At 49.0% G+C, this 22,738-nt stretch overlaps 3 protein-coding genes and 1 long non-coding RNA gene across 10 annotated transcripts in view; 2 read left to right on the top strand and 2 right to left on the bottom strand.

Annotated features, from left to right (window-relative positions):
* IFT172 (intraflagellar transport 172) overlaps positions 1-4,195 on the top strand; it is a 44,625-nt gene extending 40,430 nt beyond the window's left edge. For 2 of the 4 annotated variants that reach the window (XM_054547700.1, XM_054547702.1), the window contains exons 41-48: positions 940-1,050; positions 1,228-1,347; positions 2,212-2,307; positions 2,468-2,638; positions 2,724-2,822; positions 3,116-3,269; positions 3,460-3,551; positions 4,051-4,195. In XM_054547700.1, coding sequence (XP_054403675.1) covers positions 940-1,050; positions 1,228-1,347; positions 2,212-2,307; positions 2,468-2,638; positions 2,724-2,822; positions 3,116-3,269; positions 3,460-3,551; positions 4,051-4,140 — 933 coding nt within the window. In that variant the 3' untranslated portion in view covers positions 4,141-4,195. The remainder of the gene's footprint in view (positions 1-939; positions 1,051-1,227; positions 1,348-2,211; positions 2,308-2,467; positions 2,639-2,723; positions 2,823-3,115; positions 3,270-3,459; positions 3,552-4,050) is intronic. The other 2 variants (XM_024242626.2, XM_054547701.1) reach the window with 2 other exon arrangements.
* On the bottom strand, positions 4,162-6,220 carry KRTCAP3 (keratinocyte associated protein 3). Of its 2 annotated transcripts, none has more exons than XM_009237449.3 (7): positions 6,136-6,220; positions 5,813-5,997; positions 5,674-5,733; positions 5,291-5,497; positions 5,039-5,173; positions 4,510-4,622; positions 4,162-4,382 (listed from the first exon to the last, which is right to left on the bottom strand). In XM_009237449.3, exons 1-6 carry the CDS (start codon positions 6,161-6,163, stop codon positions 4,515-4,517), a joined length of 723 nt encoding a protein of 240 aa, XP_009235724.1. In that variant the 5' UTR covers positions 6,164-6,220; the 3' UTR covers positions 4,162-4,382; positions 4,510-4,514. The 2 variants fall into 2 exon arrangements, with proteins under 2 accessions (XP_009235724.1, XP_002812225.1); XM_002812179.4 differs by having other exon boundaries at positions 4,162-4,385.
* Positions 6,221-6,316: 96 nt separating this feature from the next.
* NRBP1 (nuclear receptor binding protein 1) lies at positions 6,317-21,686 on the bottom strand. 3 transcript variants are annotated; one of them, XM_063713224.1, is made up of 19 exons: positions 21,388-21,686; positions 19,850-20,263; positions 15,111-15,345; positions 14,799-14,921; positions 14,503-14,604; positions 14,031-14,120; positions 13,829-13,869; positions 13,364-13,458; positions 11,753-11,836; positions 11,482-11,540; positions 11,227-11,325; positions 8,671-8,803; positions 8,064-8,169; positions 7,870-7,920; positions 7,631-7,766; positions 7,391-7,444; positions 7,241-7,304; positions 6,953-7,008; positions 6,317-6,867 (listed from the first exon to the last, which is right to left on the bottom strand). In XM_063713224.1, exons 1-19 carry the CDS (start codon positions 21,459-21,461, stop codon positions 6,763-6,765), a joined length of 2,121 nt encoding a protein of 706 aa, XP_063569294.1. In that variant the 5' UTR covers positions 21,462-21,686; the 3' UTR covers positions 6,317-6,762.
* Positions 6,841-19,284, top strand: LOC129057564 (uncharacterized). The gene is made up of 3 exons (XR_008522199.1): positions 6,841-7,029; positions 16,919-17,013; positions 18,898-19,284. It is a non-coding gene; the product is annotated as an uncharacterized LOC129057564 (long non-coding RNA).
* Positions 21,687-22,738: the final 1,052 nt, after the last annotated feature.

Consider the following 22,738-nt stretch of genomic DNA (forward strand, 5'->3'; position numbering starts at 1 on the left):
TCCTCTAGAACCACCTATCTTCTCAGGAACTATCTTCTCAGAGGATTCTACCCTTAGAGAACGTCATGCCCAGAGCCCCCCCACGCATCTCCAGAAATGTACAGCCTCTCTGGAGGCTGTGTATTTGCTAAGAGCATGGGGAGGTTTGCAGAAACTTACAACTTCTGTTTGAAGAAACACCCGTGGAGCTCCCCATGCTGTTGGCAAATACACAGGCACCTGTCTTTCAGAGATGAATCCTGCACACACCTCTAGGGCCTTTATTGACTTCCTCCAGAGAATGAACACTGCTCCCTGATCTGAGAGTCACAGCCCATTAATGTTGTGACTTTGCATTTACATTTGTACAGTTGCCTATACTCACACAGCACCAGCTAAGAAAGTTATTTCTTCCTCTTTTCTCTTTATCAAAAATAATCAGCACTTAAAAATAATTCACTTCATTAAAAATAATCACTTAATAATCTGCCACTGTTGGCCGGGCATGGTGGCTCACGCCTGTAATCCCAACACTTTGGGAGGCCGAGGCAGGCGGATCATGAGGTCAGGAGATCGAGACCATCATGGCTAACACGGTGAAACCCCGTCTCTACTAAAAATATAAAAAGTTAGCTGGGCGTGGTGGCAGGCGCCTGTAGTCCCAGCTACTCAGGAGGCTGAGGCAGGAGAATGGCGTGAACCTGGGAGGCAGAGCTTGCAGTGAGCCGAGATCATGCCATTGCACTCCAGCCTGGGCAACACAGCAAGACTCTGTCTCAAAAATAAAAAATAAATTTTAAAAAATAAAAATCTGCCACTGTCCCCCCAGCCCTTGCACACACACACACACACACCCATTTCTACACACAAAGCCTGTTTCTCCTCCCTTTGGCCCCACTTCCACTGACTTTCTCTTCTAGCTGTGCCCTTCTCAGATGCCCTTCTTCCCTATACCTCTAGAACTTCAATATCTACAAAAGGATCTTCACTGACATGGTGAGCTCTCCTGGAACCAACTGTGCCGAGGCCTATCATAGCTGGGCTGATCTTCGAGATGTCCTCTTCAACCTGGTGAGGAAGCAGAAGGGCTGCTCTGTCTGTCCTTGTCCTCATCTCTTCTTTGATGCACATAAACCTTTATTCTCAGATGTATTTTACCTTCCTCTGCCAGGTGGCCATCAGAGACCACTCTATGGCCCTGGCACTCCTCTGACCCCTGAGCCAGGCTGTGCTGTCTCCCCCCTTTAGTGTGAAAACCTGGTGAAGTCCAGTGAGGCAAACTCTCCAGCCCATGAGGAGTTCAAGACGATGTTGCTGATTGCTCATTACTATGCCACACGCTCTGCAGCCCAGAGTGTCAAACAGCTGGTGAGATGTAGGGGGGCGGAGGAGCACTCAGTCAGAAGGGCTCATCTGCAAAGGTATAAAGCTGAATTGATTCACATTCTGGATACTTCAGCTTGGGCTCTTGAATCTCCCCACCTGTCTTTCAGCTTCTCTTCTGTCTAAACAAATCTTTAGCCCTTGCTGAGGTTTTCTTCTTCCGACCTTTTTAGGGCTCTGTGCCCACACAGCCTCAGCCTCATTATGTTTAAAGATCCAAATCCCATTATTTCTTTATTCACCTCTTATAATGTACACATATTCTGGGCTTATTTTTGACTGTTCACTGTATATTTATTTCATGTACTTGGATGATAGAATTCTAGAAGTGGAAAGAACCTTAGAAACAATCTAGGTGGGCGGGCATGGTGGCTCACCCCTGTAATCCCAGCACTTTGGGAGGCCGAGGCAGGTGGATCACTTGAGGCCAGGAGTTCGAGACCAGCCTGGCCAACGTGGTGAAACCCCATCTCTACTAAAAACTTAAAAATTAGCCAGGCATGGTAATGTGCGCTTGTAGTTCTAGCTACTCAGGAGGCTGAGGCACGAGAATTGCTTGAATCCGGGAGGCAGAGGTTGCAATGAGCTGAGATGGCACCACTGCACTCCAGCCTTGGCGACAGAGTGAGACTCTGTCTCAAAAAAAAAAAAAAGAATTGAACCTAGGCCCAGGTATCTTGTTCAGAGAAAGAAAGAAAAAAAAAAAACTAATACCCAGAACAGCTTGAGATCCAGAGCAGTTTAATAATAATTGTTGTTTTTTAGTTCTGTGGCTGCCTTACAGGATCATTGGTCTGGTAGCTCAGTCACTTTAGTGCCATATTCATAATGCTTTGACTTTAATCCCAGGAAACTGTGGCTGCCAGGCTTTCTGTTTCACTCTTGCGTCACACCCAGCTACTACCTGTAGATAAAGCCTTCTATGAAGCAGGCATTGCTGCCAAGGTGAGCTGGGACGAGGAAGGGTGGGGCAGATGGGAGGAAGTCAAAGGTTGGAAAATAGAATATCCCTTCTGCTCTGGTAGAGGAAAGCTGAGTGTAGGGCTGATGTTACAGAGGATGTAGTCCTCCTATGTCTTCCTGGATTTTTCTCCCTGGATCCCAGAGAAATAGCATTCAAGCCCAGCTTGCTCACTCCCATTTGCATCTGGATCCCAGAGAAGTAGCATTCAAACCCAGCTTGTTCACTCCCATTTGCAACTCTTCTCTGCTGCAGGCAGTTGGCTGGGATAACATGGCATTCATCTTCCTCAATCGCTTTTTGGATCTGACCGATGTGAGTAGGGAAGCTGTGCCCCGAGGGTGGAGGTTTTTGCCGGTCGCAAGCTGTGCCTAGCTCATGGTTACCCACTCTACTGCAGGCAATCGAGGAAGGGACTCTAGATGGCCTTGACCACTCTGATTTTCAGGATACAGATATTCCCTTTGAGGTGCCACTCCCAGCTAAGCAGCATGTACCGGTAAGGGCACAGGGTTGGAAAACAGGAAGGCCTCACCAGTGTGAGTGCCTTGAGGAGGGAGAATATCTTTGTGCTACCATCTTTGGAAGGACCTCAGCCCTCACTGTTCTTTCAGTGAAAGTAGAAGCAAAGTAGAAAGAAAAGGCTGTGACTGCATCCCCCAATCCAAGGAGGATTTGTGGCTAAAAGCTGGTATACAGGATGAGGGCTTAGCAAACCCCTCCTCACCCATCCACCCCAACTTGCCCTGCCCTGCCCTGTGTGAAGCTACCACTCCCTCTTGTCCTTTCCAGGAGGCTGAGAGAGAAGAGGTTCGAGACTGGGTGCTTACAGTCTCCATGGACCAGCGGCTGGAGCAGGTTCTGCCTCGGGATGAGCGTGGCGCCTATGAGGCCTCCCTAGTGGCAGCGAGCACTGGGGTTCGAGCCCTGCCCTGCCTTATTACAGGTATAGAAGCCTACAGCACCCCAGATCCTGTGGTGGGTGGAAAGCAGCAGGATCAATAAACTTAATTTTACTAGGATTCAGTAAAGAGTACAAAAGACAGGACCGTGCTTTCTACCCCCCAGGCTGCTCCTCATTTTTCCCTCCTCAATCTCTCTCAAACCCCAGTTCATCATTTTTTCTTCCTCCACAGGATACCCCATTCTGAGGAACAAAATTGAATTTAAGCGGCCAGGGAAGGCTGCTAACAAGGACAACTGGAATAAATTCCTTATGGCCATCAAGGTTAGAGAGGGGGACTTGAAGAATGAAGGCAGAGAGGGCAGTACTAAAAAAGAAAAAAAAACAAGTCCGGGTGCAGTGGCTCACACCTGTAATCCCAGCACTTTGGGAGGCCAAGGTGGGCGGATCACCTGAGGTCAGGAGTTTGAGACCAGCCTGGCCGACATGGTTAAAACCTCTTCTCTACTAAAAATACAAAAATTAGGCAGGCATGGTGGCGTGCACCTGTAATCCCAGCTACTCAGGAGGCTGAGGCAGGAGAATCGCTTAAACCTGAGAGGTGGAGGTTGCAGTGAGCTGAGATTGTGCCACTGCACTCCAGTCTGGGCGACAAAGCAAGACTTCGTCTCAAAACAAACAAACAAACAAAAAACCCACATACACACTAGAAAGATGGGTGGGATTACAGGAAGGCAGATGCAGACCCTGAAGCCTGCAATGGAGCTGATTTCCTATTTCCAGCATTAACAAGTTGCTCTCATGTTCTTCCATTTGCTCACAGACCTCCCACAGCCCAGTGTGCCAGGACGTGCTGAAATTCATCAGTCAGTGGTGTGGAGGGCTCCCCAGCACCAGCTTTTCCTTTCAGTAGTCGGTAGAGCTGAGGAAGAGTTAGGGCCTCTCCCTCATTAAAGTTTTATAAATAATTGAGACCACTGTATTCTTTGATCAAAGTCATTCCTAACACCACACAGTGCCTTTTCCCCAAAAGGAATCATAATCAAGTAGAAGAAAAGAGAAGTTACTTTATTATAATTTGTTATCTCATCCCGAGGTCAGGGCCCCTTGCTTAGTGGGAAAAAAACCCTTTAGGACTGAGTCTCGGAACAGCACCTGCTGGACAGAGGGGAGAACCAACCCAGGTCAGAGGGGAAAGCAGCATGGCAAGACCTAGACCCAGTTCTAAGAGCACTTCCCTGCCCCCACTCTTACCCGGGCCACCACCTTCAAGGCCCATTACCTGTCCTAAACCCAACTTCTCTGTGATGCCCGGATTTCTTGATTTTGATCCAGTAGCTGCTCATTTTCCTGCCTTTTACATTTAGGAGATTCAAGCTCTGTCATTTCCTCTAGCTGCAGAAGAAGGTGGAGTTAGACACCCTCGCCCTGAATGATAGGTCAGCATCTTTTTTTTGTTTTGTTTTTTGTGATGGAGGCTCGCTCTGTCGCCCAGGCTGGAGTGCGGTGGCGCGATCTCGGTTCACTGCAACCTCCGCCTTCCGGGTTCAAGCGATTCTCCTGCCTCAGCCTTCCAAGTAGCTGGGATTACAGGCGCCCACCACCCCACCTAATTTTTTGTATTTTTAGTAGAGACGAGGTTTCACCATGTTGTCCAGGCTGGTCTCAAACTCCTGACCTCAAGTGAGCCGCCTGCCTCAGCCTCCCAAAGTGCTGGGATTACAGGTGTGAGCCTCCGCACCCAGCCAGTCAGCATCTTTTCAACACAGCCAATCTCTGTGGAATGAACCCTTCCTGTTCACCTTCCTTACCTGCCCCTGAAGTCCGTCCTTCCTGCAGGGCCCAACTCCACGTAGAGTGAGTGCAGCCACACAGCAGTAACCAGATAGAGCAGCCTCCCCTGCAGACATGAGCAAAGAAGGGATCCAGAGAGCCAAGGCTGTATCCTGAAAAGCAAGAAGGATGAGGAGTAGGAGGGAGTAGGGCAAGTGCAGCAAATAGGGGAAATTAAAAGGGCAGGACCAAGGCTTTGTAGACCACAAGAAGGAAGAGAATGTGCTCACATAGATTCTTGTGGGGTCAAAGGGGCAGTCAGTATGTCCCGGCCCCTCATCCAGTGGTACCAGAGGATCCAGCAGTCCTGGGTGGCAGTCAGCAATAAGGCGGCGGCCACCATTGGCCACAGTGAGTGACACAGCAAGAAGGAGGCCCAGGGAGCAGGCAGCGGACAAGAGCAGGTTCACCAGAGCTAGTGCCAGCAGGACCCAGTGCTGGCAGAGACAGGAGATCAGGGTGAGCAGCCTGGGCCTGGCTAACTCTCCCAGTGACTAGACACCCAGTTTCTCTATTTGAGGCTCCTCCAATCTATTGAAAGACCAAGCTCAGTCAGCCCCCATTTCCCTGACTCAAGCCTACTCGTTAAAAGCTCCAGGAAGTCCCTTCTCACCAGTGGAGGGCGAAGAAGGTTCCTGGACGCCAGGAGGGCCACAAGTCCCACGGAAACGCTCTGTGGAAGACACAAAGCCTTTGGCCTGCTGGGCTCTCCGGGAGCCCGGCCCCCGCCCCGGGTCGCCTGCCGCGCTCACCAGCAGCCCCGAGCCGACGGAGATGACATTGGCCACGGTGTACTCCGGCGTGACAGCGCCGCGGGGATTGGCCACGTGCCGCAGGACAGTGCCGTGCAGCACGGCCCCCAGCAGCAGGTTCACGTGGCCCACCAAGATCAGCGCGAGGCCCACACGCATCAGCCGCCGGGGCCCCCGGGCGGCGTCTGCAAAGCACGGGGGAGGGCAGGGTTGAGTCGGGCGGGGAGGAGAGAGGCGGCTCGCGGCGGGTTAACCGCGGGCAGTAGGACGGGCCAAAGGTGGCCCCAGGGGAAGGAGACTAGACGCCAGGGCCCGGAAGTTACCGAAAGCGCAGAGACTGCAGCGCCTCATCCCGTCCGCCGCGCCAGCCGCAGGGCCGCTCTACCTGGGCCCGGCCCCGCCCCAACCTGGGCTCCGCCTCCGTCCCGGGTCCCCCTCCCACCTGAGCCCCGCCTCCGCCCCGGGCCCGCTCCCCCTGGCGGGAAAGGCGCGAACACACGACGCTTTTAGCAAAAAGTAGACTTTTATTACAGCAGCAACTGAGGCGAATCGAATGGCCCCCCAGGGCCACCACTGCAGCACCACCTTTCTCTCCCGCCCCGGCCGCCCCAGCGGGATTGTAGAATTCGGCTCCCCTAGTGCCCGTGGGCCTCCTTTCCACACAGGCTGGGCGGGAGCCGGCAGATCAGCGACTAGCCCCCAACTAGAAGGCGGCTGCTGAGAAGGCCCAGGCCCACGTCTGTGCAAAACAAGTAAACAAAGTGCAGAGGGGAGGAAGAGAGGGGAGGGAAAGGATGATGCTCAGAACCAGGGAGCCCCCCCAGCCCTCCTGAATAATAAAGGAGGGAAGGGGCTTCACAGGGTAATACTGACTGGGGGGAAGGGACAGGAGGGCTGCAGCACGTCCAGGGACAGCCACAGCGCAGATCAGGGCCTGGCCCGAGTGAGCTCTAAGAGGAGACGGTGACAGCGGCTGAGTTGAGGGTACTGCTCCTGGCAAAATTGAACTTGTTCAAGGTCTCTTCTAGCAGAGAAGTCAACCGGCTCTGGTCAGCCTAGGGGAGAAGAGCTCAATGAGATGGGGGCTGAGAGAAGAGAAGGCATGGGGGCAGCCAGGGCAGATGAAGGCAGAAACCTCACCTCACTAATGAAGCCCAGCTGCACCAGCTCAGCCGCCAACTCAGGGATATTCTCATCTGACAAAGAAACAGGAGGGGGTGAGTACAGTACGGGACTGAGGGACCTGGGGCCCTTCAGACAGCCCCACCAGGGCTAAACTGTCAGATCCACCCACTGCTTTAGGGTCGAAGATAGTCATTCTATGTGAGTCAATGTGTTACTGCCTTGTCACCTCCCCCACCCCTGAATATGTCCCTAAAAGATAAGGCTCATAGACTCTCCATCCTCTGAGGGAAAGGGGAGACTCACTTGGCATCAGGTCACAGCTCAGGTGCCGGTTCAGTTTGTCCTCCAACTTCAGCAGAAGCGTCAGCTGGAGAATAGGACAGTCAGAAAATGAGACTGTTCTTCCCTACCCTCTGGCCACTAGCCCTGTGCAACCCTAGCCCTGAGCCTTACGTGGTGTTTGACTCCCTCCTCCACCGACTCAATGTTGCACTGCATCAGCACCACCTAGGGAGGGAAGAGAGGGTCACTCTAGAGACCTGTCCGTAAAAAACCCAATACCCAGACGTCTTTCGAGCCCATAGGGCATGGCTGCTAGGGAGCATTTTCTCTAAAGGACAGAGCCTTATTTGAGATGTCCTCTCTCCCTTCCACCACAACCATGGAGACAATCCACACCCACACAGCCCCCACCTTGCGAGTCTCCACCTCAGCTGGTTCAGGTGTCGGAGTCTTGACAGAGGGGGGCACAACAGGTGATGTCACCTCCTCCTGCTGTGGCTGCTGGGGCCGAGGCAACCCAAAGGCTGTCAGAGGATAGATCCCATTCCTGGAGGGAGATGAAGACAGGTCACATGGGCTCTGTGAACGTCTTAGGATACCCAACCCTGCCTGCTTCCTCAAGAAAGCCTGCCTTCTCACTCTGCTCTTACCTGACATCTTCAAGGAATTTATCTAATTCCAGAGCTGGTGACTGAGAGTACCTGGACAAGAAAAGAGAAAGGAGATGGAAGGAAGGAAACAAGCAAAATAGCAAATTCAAGCATTCCCAGAGAATGGACAGTTTACAGAGCCTCAAGAGTGGTAGTGACCAATCTGCCCCTTTCAGACCCTCTCAGTTACTCACAAAGTCTGAACTGGTTCTCTTCCTGGTCCTGCAGGGATTTCAGCCAGAACGGCACTGGTATCCATGTTTTTGGTTATCTCCTCCAGAGCGTTCTCTGGGATCATGTCTGGAGGGCATGATAGAGTGGGATGTTATGAAGGGATAGTCAGATTAAATGTCATAGAAGGCATGCAGGCAAAGGGGTAAAGAATCCCTTTGGAGGCCTGGCACAGTGGCTCATGCCTGTAATCCCAGCACTTTGGGAAGCCGAGGCAGACAGATCACTTGACGCCAGGAGTTCAAGACCAGCCTGGCCAACATGGCGAAACCCCATCTCTACTAAAAGTACAAAAATTACCCAGGCATGGTGGCACATGCTTGTAATCCCAGCTATTCGGGAGGCTAAGGCACAAGAATCGCTTGAGCCTGGGAGCTGGAGGTTACAATGAGCTGAGATCAAGCCATTGCACTCCAGCATGGGAGACAGAGTGAGACTCTGTCTCAAAAAAAAAAAAAAAAAAAAAAAAAAAGAATCCCTTTGGAAATAGAAGAGGAAAGCAAGCATGCCAGTGATAGTTACAGGGCTCCAGATTGGAAGACTATTCCCCATAGGGCCAAGACGACTCACGTTGGTGTCCCACAATGCAGTGGGCAGCAAGGAGTTTGAGCGAGGGCACTTCAAACAATGCTGGGTGGAACAGAAGTTCTCTGGCTGTTGGTCTGCGAGCAGGCTCAGACTGCAGGCACTTTTGAATGAACTCCTAGAAAAGGAAACAAGGAACTGGAGCAGGCATCTGGCAAGCCCCTCAATGTGTTCATCTTTGTAGCTCTCATTCTACTTAGCACAAGGCTTTGTACATAGTAGGGGCTCAGCACTTGCTGAGAAAACAATATATTGACAAATGCACCTGAAAGGGCTTCAAAAACTGTAAGATATTATATGAAAGATACCATCCACTGCCTTTCTGGTTTTAATTATTTTTCTGCTCTCCAACCACAAGCTTTCTTTTTTAATGTTCACACTTTTTTTTTTTTTTTTTTTTGAGACGGAATCTTGCTCTGTTGCCAAGGCTGGAGTGCAGTGGCGCAATCTCGGCTCACTGCAACCTCTGCCTCCCAGGTTCACGCCATTCTCCTGCCTCAGCCTCCCAAGTAGCTGGGACTACAGGCGCCCACCACCATGCCCGGCTAATTTTTTGTATTTTCAGTAGAGACGGTTTCACTGTGTTAGCCAGGATGGTCTCGATCTCCTGACCTCGTGATCCACCCGCCTCGGCCTCCCAAAGTGCCTGTATTACAGGCGTGAGACACCGCGCCCAGCCCCACACTTTCTTTTTCCTTAGTTTCTACCTCTCTGCTTTATTAGTCAACTCACTGCCTATCTTCTTTTCTAAATCTTGCCAAATTTAGCTTCTCTCTTCCCAAACTTACCCAATGTGATCAATATTCACCATCTTTTTTATTTCACAAGCCTAGTATCACAATTTCCTTTGCCCACAATCACTGAATTCACTGAATTTCCCAGGATTCCTCTAACCATTCTGCCTTATTTTCTTTCTTTCTTTTTCCTGAGACAGGGTCTTGCTGTGCCAACCAGGCTGGAGTACAGTGGCACAATCACAGCTCACTGCTGCCTCAACCTCCTGGGCTCAAGCAATCCTCCCACTTCAGCTTCCAGAGTAGCTGGGACCACAGGCATGTGCCACCATACCCAGATAATTTTTATTTTTTTTTCATAGAGATAGGGTTTTGCCACGTTGCCCAGGCTAGTCTCAAACTCCTGAGCTCAAGTGATCCTCCTACCTCAGCCTCCAAAAGTGCTGGGATTAAAAGTATGAGCCACCATGTTCCACCACCACCTCCTTTTCTACCTCCTGCACGTCCCATGACAATTAACCTGCTTTCCTGCTTTTAACCTTGAAGGCTAACAAGGTCACATACCTAATCTTTGACTTGAATACTCCACCTCAATGTTGAAGTAGAAACTTACTCCACACTATCCTCCTGACTTCCCACTAGTCTTCTTTTCTCTCCTGTTCCCTACTATACTTATCTAATGAGTTACAAACTGTTCTTGTTTGGACCTTCCTGTCCAGGCTCTACTTACTATAGTCTATCAACTGATTCATAACCTTATGTCTTTTAAATCTTAGCTCATTATTTCAGGGCACTGTCCCTAACTAAAACTGTATAAATATAAAATCCCAAACAGCTGGTTTAATTTAAATTGACTGATGTGCTTAAAAATATAAAAATGGCTGTCTGAGAATATACAGCAATTGCCTGAAGTAACCATCAAATTAATTTACCTCCACGTAGACACATTTAAATTAACACACTTTTTTTTTGTTTTTTTTTTTTGAGACAGTCTCGCTCTCTTGCCCAGGCTGGAGTGCAGTGGCCCAATCTCAGCTCACTGCAACCTCCGCCTCCCAGGTTCAAGCGTTTCTCTTGCCTCAGCCTCCCGAGTAGGTGGGACTACAGGCACACACCACCATGCCCAGCTAATTTTTGTATTTTTAATAGAGACAGGGTTTCACCATGTTGGCCAGGCTGGTCTCAAACTCCTGACCTCAAGTGATCCACCCGCCTCAGCCTCTCAAAGTGCTGGGATTACAGGTGTGAGCCACTGCGCCCAGCCAACACACAACTTTTTTTTTTTTTTTTTTTCTGAGATGGAGTCTCGCTCTATTGCCCAGGCTGGAGTGCAGTGGCGCGATCTCAGCTCACTGCAAGCTTTGCCTCCCAGGTTCACGCCATTCTCCTGCCTCAGCCTCCCGAGTAGCTGGGACTACAGGCGCCAGCCACCACACCTGTCTAATTTTTTGTGTATTTTTAGTAGAGACGGGGTTTCACCATGTTAGCCAGGATGGTCTCGATCCCCTGACCTTGTGATCCACCCGCCTCGGCCTCCCAAAGTGCTGGGATTACAGGCGTGAGCCACCATGCCTGGCTTCCAACACACAACTTTTAACCCCAGTATCATCCATCTTAACCCCCTTACCTGTGTGTTTCTATGCAAAAACATGGTAGGCACCTCCTAAGAAAATGTTTGTAGATTTTTCGTGTCCTTTCCGTTATGTTCCCTAGCTCTTAGGAGCATATGCCCAGTGGGTACAAAGGAAGAAAAACCAGAAGACATTTGAAGGTCAGTTGAGGAGGGAGTGATCCTGAAGATCCTTACCCTCTGTAATGGGTCTTCTAGAAGCTGGATGGCACTGCTGATGGCTTCCTGTGGCACATATGAGGACTCTCCATTGCCCTGAATCTCCAGCACTGCCATCTTCAGTGAGGAAGAATAAAAAAAAAAGTAGACACCTAAGAATTTCAGTGCTCCCACAATCACTCCCTCCAAGCCAGCGCCTTACTTGTCCTCCCTCCATTCCCAATTCCATCTTCTCATTTGACCCCTTTCCCCCCTCCCCTCCAGTCCCCTCACCTCCAGTGCACACATGCCGAAGGAGTAGATGTCCACTGCTGTTGTCACATTAGTGACTTCTAGGGAAAACAGAGAAGGCTTTGGTTAATCAGAGGATTGGGGGCTAGGGTTGGCAGGAATGCCTTAGGAAAAAAAAAAAAAAAGAAAGAAAAATATTTTGTATGCTGGTAGAGAAGGCCTAGAAGTTTCAGTTATATTGCCTCTGTACCTCAAGTTATAAGGTGCAAAAGCAGGGGGATGAGGACAGGGCAGAGAAAGCAGGACGGCTCACCTCCATACTCTGGTGCAAAGAAGTGTAGATTCTTCTGCTCTTCTCGACAAGTCTTCACATGATTGTTGATAGTGTCAGGAGCCACTGGGAGTAGGGGAGACACCCACAATCTGACCACCATCAACGAAGAATAGTCTCACTCCAGAGAGAGGCCCCAAAAGCCAAATTCTCTCCTGAAGTCTCCTTTCTGATGACCCTCAACAGGCACAAACGTATTCCCTTTCCTGTCCTGAACTACAGACCACACATGGATGCCACCTACCTCCCCTTTCTTAGGCCTACTGCTTCTCATCTAATGTCCCTAGATCAGGAGCAACAAAAGCACCAGACTACATTAACAGATACACAGGGGCTTCAGGCTGGTCTAGAAGCAATGAAGTTTAAGGAAAAATTTTCACTTGTACCACGTTCACCTTCCCTAAATCCCAGGTACATCTAATCCCTGCTCACATGAAAGTATTTGGTTTTAGTTTTTTCATCCACCCTGCAAATAACATAAAAACACAGACAGCCCTTCCTAATCTGGGACAATTGGAGACCTCAGGAACTTGGATAAATAAGGATAAGAAGTATTAACATACAGCTCAGGAGGTAGCCTCCTTCTTACCCACCTTTGCTGAGTGAAACTCAAAAACAGCTCAGAATTGAGCTAATACCCTTGAATCTGTTCCACTTTTAATCAGCCAAAACGTTTTAGACTCCTGTTCTACCCCCTTATTCCTCAACACTGCCTGCCACAGGGCTGAACGAGGAACCAGGACCAGGCCCAATTTGGACTCACTCAGATCATAAACAATGACTACAAGTCACACAGAATCTGGGAGCACAGTATGATCTGGGAACTAGCCTGATGATGAGGGAGAACATGAATCCAGGAGGTAGGTGGCCAGCCAGGCAGAATCCACAGGAAACAAGCAGGTTATGGAGGGGCAAGCAGGCGGAGGGCTGGCAGGGCAGAAGCTAAGCAGGCATAATTAGGCAGGGAAGATAGGGGAAGAGGGTTTGCTCCCACGACTGCATGCACTGGGCAGCCGCCAAGGGAGCAGAGGGAGCACAAACAGAGCCCCAAGTGGGGCAGAGGGAGCTCTCACCATTAGCAAAAATCCTATGAAAGACTGTTGGGAACAGAGCAGCCCGTAAGCGGGAGGGAGGAAAACAGAGAAAAGTTGTGAGCGATGGAGCAGCCAAGCCCCAGACAAATGGACACACAAATACCACACAGACACAGCACACAGAAATGTTGCACACTGCATACAAATACACAGCAAATGAAAGCACTCACAGCAGGCACAGCCTGGAACCTCCTCTGGCAGGGTCTGGCCCCAGGACTCAAATCAAACCTCAAACCCATCTCTTGCCCTTTCCCAGCCTCCTATCAGTATCTCTGTATTAACCCCAATTTTCCCTTCAAAAAGGTGTAAGATTATATATCCTACCCCCTCTCCACTAATTAACTGGCCTCTCCTATGAATTACCCCTAGCAAGGTCCTTTCTCTTCTCACCAGCCCACACCTCAGAGTTTTGCTCTGTTATCCCCCATTCCTTTCATCTTACCCCCATGGTTCCCAAATTCCCGAGGCTCCCCTGCCCAGAACCTCTCCCTCCCCTCACCAGAGCCAATCTTGATGAGTCCGTTGTGCTGGATGAAGATGGTGTCACAGGTCAGGTTCCCATGGATGATGGGGGGGTCACAGGAGTGCAGGTAGCTGTGGGGGCACTGGGCTGTTAGAGGGGCCACTGGGAAATTAAGGGCAGGGGGAACCCAAGGGTTAAGAGGAGCAAGGGCCAGGTCTCCTGCTGGTCACCATAAAGATAACCCCCACACTCTGAATCTCCATTATGCCTGATGATTTAAATAGCTGAATAAGCACTAGGAGAAAGAGGCAGGAGGTAAGTGTCGTGGTTAGGGCGTTAGGATGCACCCTTTAAAAGACCCGTAGGGGGCCTAATCTTGACAGTATATGATTCAAAGAAAGTGGGGAGAGGCAGAATAGAACAGAAGAGTAGTGCCCTGAAATCTGTTTGGAGTAACTACATCAGGAAATATGGGTAAGAAACTAACCAGGTACTACTTACCTTAGGGCAGAGAGGATTTGTGTGCACCAACGCTTCCATGCCTGGAACAAGGTTTGATCCAAGGGTCAGCAGTAATTCCCTCTCTTAACTCTCTCCCACTAGCTCCTTCCATCCCTTCCTGATCAGCTTCATTATTAACACAGTCATTTTTAAAACCACCCCCAAAAACCAGCCTAAAACTTTGTCTGCTCTCCTTCTATACCTTTTCATTCATGGTCTTGTGGTTCTTTTTGGTCTTCTTCAGAAATTGCTTCAGACTCCCAGATGACATGTATTCTGTGATAAAAATGACCTGGGGAGGCAAAGCACTTACTAAAGGGCCTTATAGTAGAAATGATCCCTTCCCTTGTTAACATATTTTAAATTTGAAAGTTTGTTAAAATTTCTCTCCTTTTGTTCTTAGCTTTACTTACTTAGACTAAATAGGGCAATGAAAACTATTAAGCAATAAAAGTTATGGGAAGAAGGAAGCAAAAGTTCACTCATTTTCTGCCCAATCTATAGCCACATAAAAGGCACAGGTGACAACTGAAGCCCTACTCTTATCGCCATTGCAGCTGATTTCAGTTCTGTTTCAAAACTACCTTGTTTTAATCTGAATGTAAAAGGAACAGTAATAAATGTAGCTAGTCTCTTTGCAGTAAGTTCAGGAAATATGGGGAAAAAATTCTTACCCTGGCCTTGTTCTCTTTAATGTCAGCCCAATATTTGTGAAACTTAACAATGTTAAGATGCTCCAACTGAATCAGATTATCAAACACAGCACGAACCTTTTCCTGAAAGCAAGGGAGACAGTGGAATAACAGAGTTCACAAATCACTGTAATAATCCTGAAAAGCCATTCCCTATCCCTCCCCAGAAACGATCTAACCCCAACATACTCTCCTCATGGGCAGCTTCCCAACACCAATTCCTCGCTAACATCAGTGTTCCAACATTCCCCAGGCTTCACCTTTTCAGCATCACCTACCTCCTGCAGCTTGTAGTTCTTGCGCTCAGAGAACTGTACCTCATTCCACACAACCTCTACACCTTCCTCTGTATCCATGGCCAGGTATGCACTGTCAATACCTGGTACATTCCGTTGATTCACCTGAGAAGAAATTCATATGAAAGAGAATTAAACTTATCTCACAAATCCTCCATTTTAACACACCATATGATCATCTCCTCCTAGCCCCCAACCTATTGAAGTTTGGTCGGCCTCTTTTAAGACTTTGCTCTTCCAGTTCTCACCTTTCCAGAATTCACTCGCCCAAGAGTGACTGTACCATAACCTTACCTCTTCTCGCCTCTTCTGCCAGCGCCCACATGGCGACTCTTCCAAAATCTCAGACTCATCTTCACTTTCTTCTTCTTCCTCTGGGGAAGCAGCTGAGGTTGTGGAGGTCACAGGAGGTGACACTGATGTCAGGCCAGGAGCTGAAGATGAGGATTCTACCTTTGGGTCTGAGCCACTGCTAAGTACTGTCTGGGACTCCCCCTCCGACATGCTGGAAGGAACACTCAGGCCTGCACTGGTTGGGGCAAATACAGACGGAGAAGGCAGAGAAAGTCAGGATACATCTGTAAAGATTTAGTAATCCAGGCTGGACGCGGTGGCTCATGCCTGTAATCCCAGCACTTTCGGAGGCTGAGGTGGGCAGATCACCTGAGGTCAGGAGTTCAAGACCAGCCTGATCAACATGGTGAAACCCCATCTCTACTAAAAATACAAAATTAGCTGGGTGTGGTGACGCGTGTCTGTAGTCCTAGCTACTCAGGAGACTGAGACAGGAGAATTTTTTTGAACCAGGGAGGCGGAGGTTGCAGTGAGCTGAGATGGCGCCACTGCACTCCAGCCTGGGTGACAGAGCAAGACCCCATCTCAAAAAAAAATTTAGTAATCCAGCTGAGCACAGTGGCTCACCCCTGTAATCCCAGCACTTTGAGAAGCCGAGGCAAGAGGTTCATTTGAGGCCAGGTGTTTGAGACCAGCCTGGGCAACAAAGTGAGACCCCATCTTTACAAAAAAATTTAAAAATTAGCAGGGCAAGGTGGTACACAGCTATAGTCCCAGCTACCCGAGAGGCTGATGGGAGAATCACTTGATTGCCCAAGATTTGAGGCTGTAGTGAGCTATGATCATGCCATTGGCTAGGCAACAGAGGGAGACCCTGTCTCAACAACAACAACAACAACAACAACAAGATTTAATAATCCTAATACTTCATCTGCAAATTCAAAAGAAAAGAAAATAGGCCAGGCATTTGAGACCAGCCTGGACAACATAACAAGACCCCAGTCTCTACACAAAACTTTTAAAAATTAAAAACAGAAAACACACACCACCTTTGTTTCCTTTAAATCCAAAATCAGAATCAGTCCTAAATATTGAAACATTAACTATTCTCCTAACTGTAGTCTAGAGAAGGGGAGCTATCTTAGTTGAAGATGACCTACCCAGGAATGACAAACACAAGATTTATGGCAGTCTAACCCCACTTAGAGTAAGGTTCAAATCAACAGCAAAATCAGGTGCTCCATTGCTTCTTGGCAAATACTCATCCAATAGGCTTCCCTTTGAATCCCCAAGTACACCCTATTTGTACTGTGCTCAAGAATTAAGCTATGTGTGGCTGGGCACAGTGGCTGACGCCTTTAATCTCAACACTTTGGGAGGCCGAGGTAGGTGGATTACCTAAGGTCAGGAGTTCGAGACCAGCCTGACCAACATGGCAAAACCCTGTCTCTACTAAAAATAAAAACATTAGCTGGGTGTGGTGGCACGCACCTGTAGTCCCAGCTACTCAGGAGGCTGAGGCAGGAGAATCACTTGAACCCGGGAGGCAGAGGTTGCAGTGGGCTGAGATCGTGCCACTGCACTCCAGCTTGGGCAACAGAGTGAGACTCCGTCTCAAAAAATAAAAAAATATAAACTATGTGGGCGCTATTCAGAACAGATGACTCCAGACTCCAAAATGTTTCACTGAGACAGCCTTAAGGCTAGACCTGTAGCACCCTCAGCCAACTTATCCAGCTGAAACCCTTGGCTAATTTACCCAGCTAGAACTAACCTTGGCATTCACTATCCATCCCTTCTCTACACAGAACAAGCCCACTAGTCCATGGTGAGGCTACCCTTGAGGCAGATGACTGGCAGTTGTTAGTGACTTCCTCCCTGATGACCTCACCTTTCCTGTGATGTGAGTGTGACAAATGGGTATTGGTTAACAACATTTTTTTTTCATTCACTCATTTAACAGATGTTTTATTAAGCATTTATTGTGGGCCAAGCACTGGGCTAAGTCCTTGAGATACAATAACAAACAAAATAAATGCCCACATTCAAGCAGCCACAAATTCAAGTCAGAGCTAAGACTTTAAGCTTCCAGCTTTCATTTCATTCACATTGCTCAAAGGCTCTGAAGTTTCCATTCTCTGGGGGACTAGATCTGATATAGGTTCTTTCTTTTTTGGCAGAGGGGATGGAGTCTCACTCTGTCACCCAGGCTGGAGTGCAGTGGCGCAATCTCGGCTCACTGCAACCTCCGCCTCCCAGGTTCAAGCGATTCTCCTGCCTCAGCCTCCCAAGTAACTGGGACTACGGGCACGTGCCACCACACCCAGCTCATTTTTTGTATTTTTAGTAGAGATGGGGTTTCACCGTGTTAGCCAGGATGGTTTCAATCTCCTGACCTCATGATCTGCCCGCCTCAGCCTCCCAAAGTGCTGGGATTACAGGCGTGAGCCACCACACCTGGCCTAGGTTATGTCTTACAAGTACCAATAACTCAACGTACAACTTTTATAGTAAAAAGTATTATACAGCATAACATTTTTTTCAGGGTCACGGGTACTTGAAGAAAAAGAATTCTCAAGAGCTAAATGCCATTAACTTGTACAAAAAGTTACAAGACAACCACTTAATGTTATTTCATATCTCTAAGAACAAAGACTGTGAAGGAGTTGGAACCTGTGTGTGCTCGGCTCAAGAGAGTTCTCTGAAGTATGAAAGAGATACCCTGGGCCGGGCAAGCTGGTCCACGCCTGTAATCCCAGCACTTTGGGAGATGGTGGCAGGCAGATTGCTTGAGCTCAAGAGTTCAAGACCAGCCTGGGCAAAAAAAAAATACAAAAATATACAAAAATTAGCAGGGTGTGGTGGCGCACGTCTGTAATCCCAGCTTATTCAAGAAGCTGAAGCACGAGAATCACATGAACTCAGGAGGCGGAGGTTGCAGTGAGCCCAGATGGCGCCACTGCACTCCAGCCTAGGTGACAGAGTGAGACTATGACTCAAAAAAAAAAGAAAAGAAAAGAAAAAGTGATACCCTGGAAAGTAAATGTGCTCCTCTAAGTTCAGAAGTCTCCAGTCAACACACCAATCTTTTGAAAAGCCCACATTTATTTTTAGAACTCTCTGATGCCCATTTGTGCCCATCTCTGCCCCCAATCTACACTACGTTTAACTCAACTCAGGAGATTTTTATTAGAAGACAGTCTAGTAAACACCAAAGAGCAATAGGCAGTACAAAGGAAATCTGGCAAGATATTCTTTCCCTATGTTATTTTCTAGATCCTGACTTATTCTAGAGAGATTTGCCAGGCGCGCTGGCTCATGCCTGTAATCCCAGCTACTTAGGAGGCTGAAGTGGGAGGATCGCTGGAGAGGGATTTAACTCAGCCAGCCAGGAAAGCTACTATCTGCCTGTTTTAGTAATCTACCAGAAAACTTCTGTTAGAGATCATGTTCCTTCTTCTGAAAAGTAGCTAAGAAAATGGTAAGACACTATTAGTTACTTCCTTGAGCAGCTGCATTCACTGAATGCATCTAGAATCTGAACAACTAAATAAAATTCCCAGCCAGACTACAGTAGGAAATAACAGTAGAATTCTAATACAGGAAAGCTGTAGCCAATGGGCTCCAAAGAAACTTCTGGACCAAGGGCACAAACAACTAATCCACAGTAGGGCACCACAGGAGACACCAACCCTTCATCAGAGATAGATGCCCTTGGAATTTGCTTATCCCCCCCACCTTCCTAATTTTTGTGACTTTTTGTCCCTTCCTAATTTTTCCTTCGCAGGCAAAATGAGGGCAGTGCCCAAGATCCTCCAGCACTACTACTATTGATGAAGAAACCTCTGCGACACTGGGAGTTTTGCCTCGGAGCCGCTGAGAGGTTTTAAAGAGATCACACATGGAAAAGCTCATATACGCCCATAAGGGGATTCTCCTCACCGCCTCCAGCCACCCTGAGACATGCAGTGTGTTCACTTTGGAGTAATGCAGATCGCCCTGCAAAGTTTTTCCCCGAGACTTTCGTTTATTGGACAGCAGCCCCTCTGCGTGTCAACTCCTCCGCAAGAGCTCGCGGGCCCGGGCCTCTCAGCTGTCCTCACCCTGAGCGGACCAGAGGGCCTCTGAGACCCGCAGCACAGTCCAGTCGGAAATAAAACCGCTCTGGGGAGGAACCCGGCCCCTAGAATTTCACACTCCAACAGGTCGCATGCCCTGCGTCTGGAAGGCAGCCGCGGCCCGCGCGGGAACCAGGCTGGGGCCCAGGGAGCCAGCGGCGGCCACCTCATCAAAGGCCGGCCCGACAGCGCAGTCAGGGGCGCAGGCCACGCCCCCGCGCAGTCTGCGCACCGCCCCGCGAGCAGGCCCGGCCAGGCCGCCGAGCTTCCGCAGGCCGTCGGGCCGCGACCACCGCCCCCGCCCCCGCCCCCGGCCGCCGGGCCCCGCCTCTCGCAGCCGGAGTTCCAAGCGAACGCCAGGGCCTCCCGACCCGCGCCCGCAGAATCCCGGGGCGCCGCCGCCAAGCCAGAGAGGCCGGGGAGAGCTAAGCAGCGACTGCGGGGCCGAAGCCGGCCCCTCGGCTCCAGCAGGCAGGGCCCGATCGGGCCTGGGCTACTGAGTGAGCAGGGCCGCCTTCAGCACCCGCCTGGCGGGTCCCACCGTCCCGGGCCTCAGAGGCCGATCCTTCCGCTCTCTCGCGAACCCCTCCCTCCAGGGCCCTCTTTTCCCTGGGCGCTCACCTCCCGACTCCGCGCCCCGCAGCCTGCGCTTCAGCTTCAGCTCCAGCTCGGGTTCCGGGGCCCCGGATCACAGCGACTCCCTCACAGCTGCGCTCCGCAGCGCAACCGAACTGCGGGCCCCGCCCTCGCGGCGTCCCGACCAACAGATGGGCGGTGCCGCACCGCCGGCAGGTTTCCATTGGGCGACGTTCTGGGTGGGCGGGGCCCGGCCTGCGGGCGTTCGCTGGGGTAGGCTTCCACCCGCTCTCCTCCCCTTGCGCCGGTCCGGCCGAAACCTCTCGGAGGGGTCGATGTTTTCGGTCCCAGCTGGCGCTCGTCTCTCTGTCCACCCCACCGCCGGGTCCAGGTGCCCCAGATGGTTCTGCTGGACGCAGGGAGGGCCTCCTACCTCTTCTTGAAGGCGCCATGACAGTTCTAATGCCCGGAAAAGACAAAAGGAGCGAAAGACATAGCCTCAGTCCGAGAGGAGCGCCCCCACCCCAGCCCCCGCCTGCATTATTTTGGAACGAGACTGGTGTGCAGGACGCCAATTCTCCGGAAAGCTTTTAAAAATTACCTAACACTGAAAATTAGTAGTTAACTCTTGGTGATTGCTTAGCACTATTTGCTTAAACTTTGTAAGAGGTTTTCACAGATGTTATTTCATTTGATCCTCATAAGAACGAACTCATTGAAATTATCATTCAATGGTAGTTGACAAATGCACAAACCTGAATCAGAGGTATTAAGCTATTAACCGAAAGTTAAGTTGGTAAGAGCTAAGTCTAGAATCCGAAACAGTAAATTTCATCAAAGGAGACTACGTTGAGAAGATGTTTGGAAAGAATTTAGATTGGTTTCGAGTTAGTGGAAAGAAAAGATGATAAATTCTTGGTGAGCTATTAATCTGCCAAAACTAAGCGCGGAGCCTTCAGGATGGAACTTCACTCTGCCCTTAGATGTGTATGATGGAGGGAAGATGATGAATCAATCAACAGAACTTGGAAATGTCACAATCACCAAATTTTACTGTCCTTAAAGGGAATCTCTAATCCTGTTTCACTGGGAGAAAGGACATCTGGCAGAAACCCTCTCGTTTTCTCATCATCTCAAAATACTAGTTTTTAAAACCAATCTTTCGGCCGGGCGCGGTGGCTCACGCCCAGCACTTTGGGAGGTCAAGGTGGGCGGATCACTTGAGGTCAGGAGTTCGAGACCAGCCTGGTCAACTTAGTAAAACTCCGTCTCTACTAAAAATACAAAAATTAGCCAGGCAGGTAGCACATGTCTGTTCTCTCAAGCTGCTTGGGAGGCTGAGGTGGGAAGATCACTTGAGCCCAGGAGGCAGAGGTTGCAGTAGGTCAAGATTGCACCACTACGTTCCAGCCTGGGCAACAGAGTGTGAGAATCCGTCTCAAAAATATATACATATATATATGTATATATTTTACCCTTTCTTCCTTGATTCTTCTATCTTTGGAAGAGGGGGGCTCAAACACCCTTTTTGAAATCTAATGTAACTTATGGGCCTTCTCTTGTACTTTAAAAAATGCACTTACCCAACAAATTTAGGATATAATTTCAGGAAATTGAGGTTAAGAATCTTTGCTCTGGGCTGGGCGCGATGGCTCATGCCTGTAATCCCAGCACTTTGGGAGACTGAGGCGGGCGGATCATTTGAGGTCAGGAGTTCGAAACCAGCCTGGCCAGCATAGCCAGGCGTGCTGGTGGGCGCCTGTAATCCCAGCTACTCAGGAGGCTGAGGCAGGAGAATCACTTGAACCGGGGAGGCAGAGGTTGCTGTGAGCTGAGATCAGGCCACTGTACTCCAGCCTGGGCGACAAGAGCAAGACTCCACCTAAAAAAAAAAAAAAAAAAAAAAAAATCTTGGTTCTAATCTCAAAGGAAAAGATTAACCTTTCCTTCCTGTGGGCTCAAAAGCAATTGGAACACCTGGCCCAGGGTAAACATTCATTAAATATCAGTTCATGTTATCATTAGAGTTTCCCATTCTCTTCTACCTGGGGCCTTATCATTATCAACCTTCCCCTTTCAACTGGGTCCTTTCAAGTATGCATAGAGGACCCTCTGGCATCCTCTAGCTCTCATTTTTAACCCTTCATTACATTTAAAATGATCAAATACTACCTGCATTTTCACCACCTCATGTATTTATTTTTTCCTGCCTATAAAAATAATACATGCTCATTGCTAAAAAACAACCCAAAAATATTCCCAAAACTATTTTAGTATAATGTAATATTTATATAGTGGCTTCTATGTGTTAGGCACTTTTAATTGCTTTATGACAACAATGCTGACAACAGTAATATGAATATTAACAATTTCTGTAGAAAGTGAAATCTCTTATAATCCTACTTCCCCCCATAATTAAGACTTTGATGTATTTTTTTTTTTTTTTTGAGGTGGAGTCTTGCTCCGTTGCCCAGGCTGGAGTGCAGTGGCACGATCTTGGCTCACTGCAACCTCCACCTCCCAAGTTCAAGAGATTCTCCTGGCCTCAGCCTCCCGAATAGCTGGGACTACAGGCGTGTGCCACCATGCCTGGCTAATTTTTTGTATATTTAGTAGAGACGAGGTTTCACCGTGTTAGCCAGGATGGTCTCGATCTTCTGACCTCGTGATCTGCCCACCTTGGCCTCCCAAAGTGCTGGGGTTACAGACATGAGCCACCGCGCCCGACCTTTTATTTTTATTTTTCTAAGTATATATTCACATATGTGTATATAATTTTAAATGAAAACAAGTTTATACTACATAACCTTTTTCACTTTTTTCTATGGCAGTGCACGTGGTACTACTTTAATTTTTTAACCACTACTTTTTTTACTTTACTTAGGTCTTTTTTTTTTTTTTTTGTCTTTTTGTTTTGTTTTGTTTTGTTTTTGA

Source organism: Pongo abelii, chromosome 12 (assembly GCF_028885655.2).
Source record: "Pongo abelii isolate AG06213 chromosome 12, NHGRI_mPonAbe1-v2.0_pri, whole genome shotgun sequence".
NCBI lineage: Eukaryota > Metazoa > Chordata > Mammalia > Primates > Hominidae > Pongo > Pongo abelii.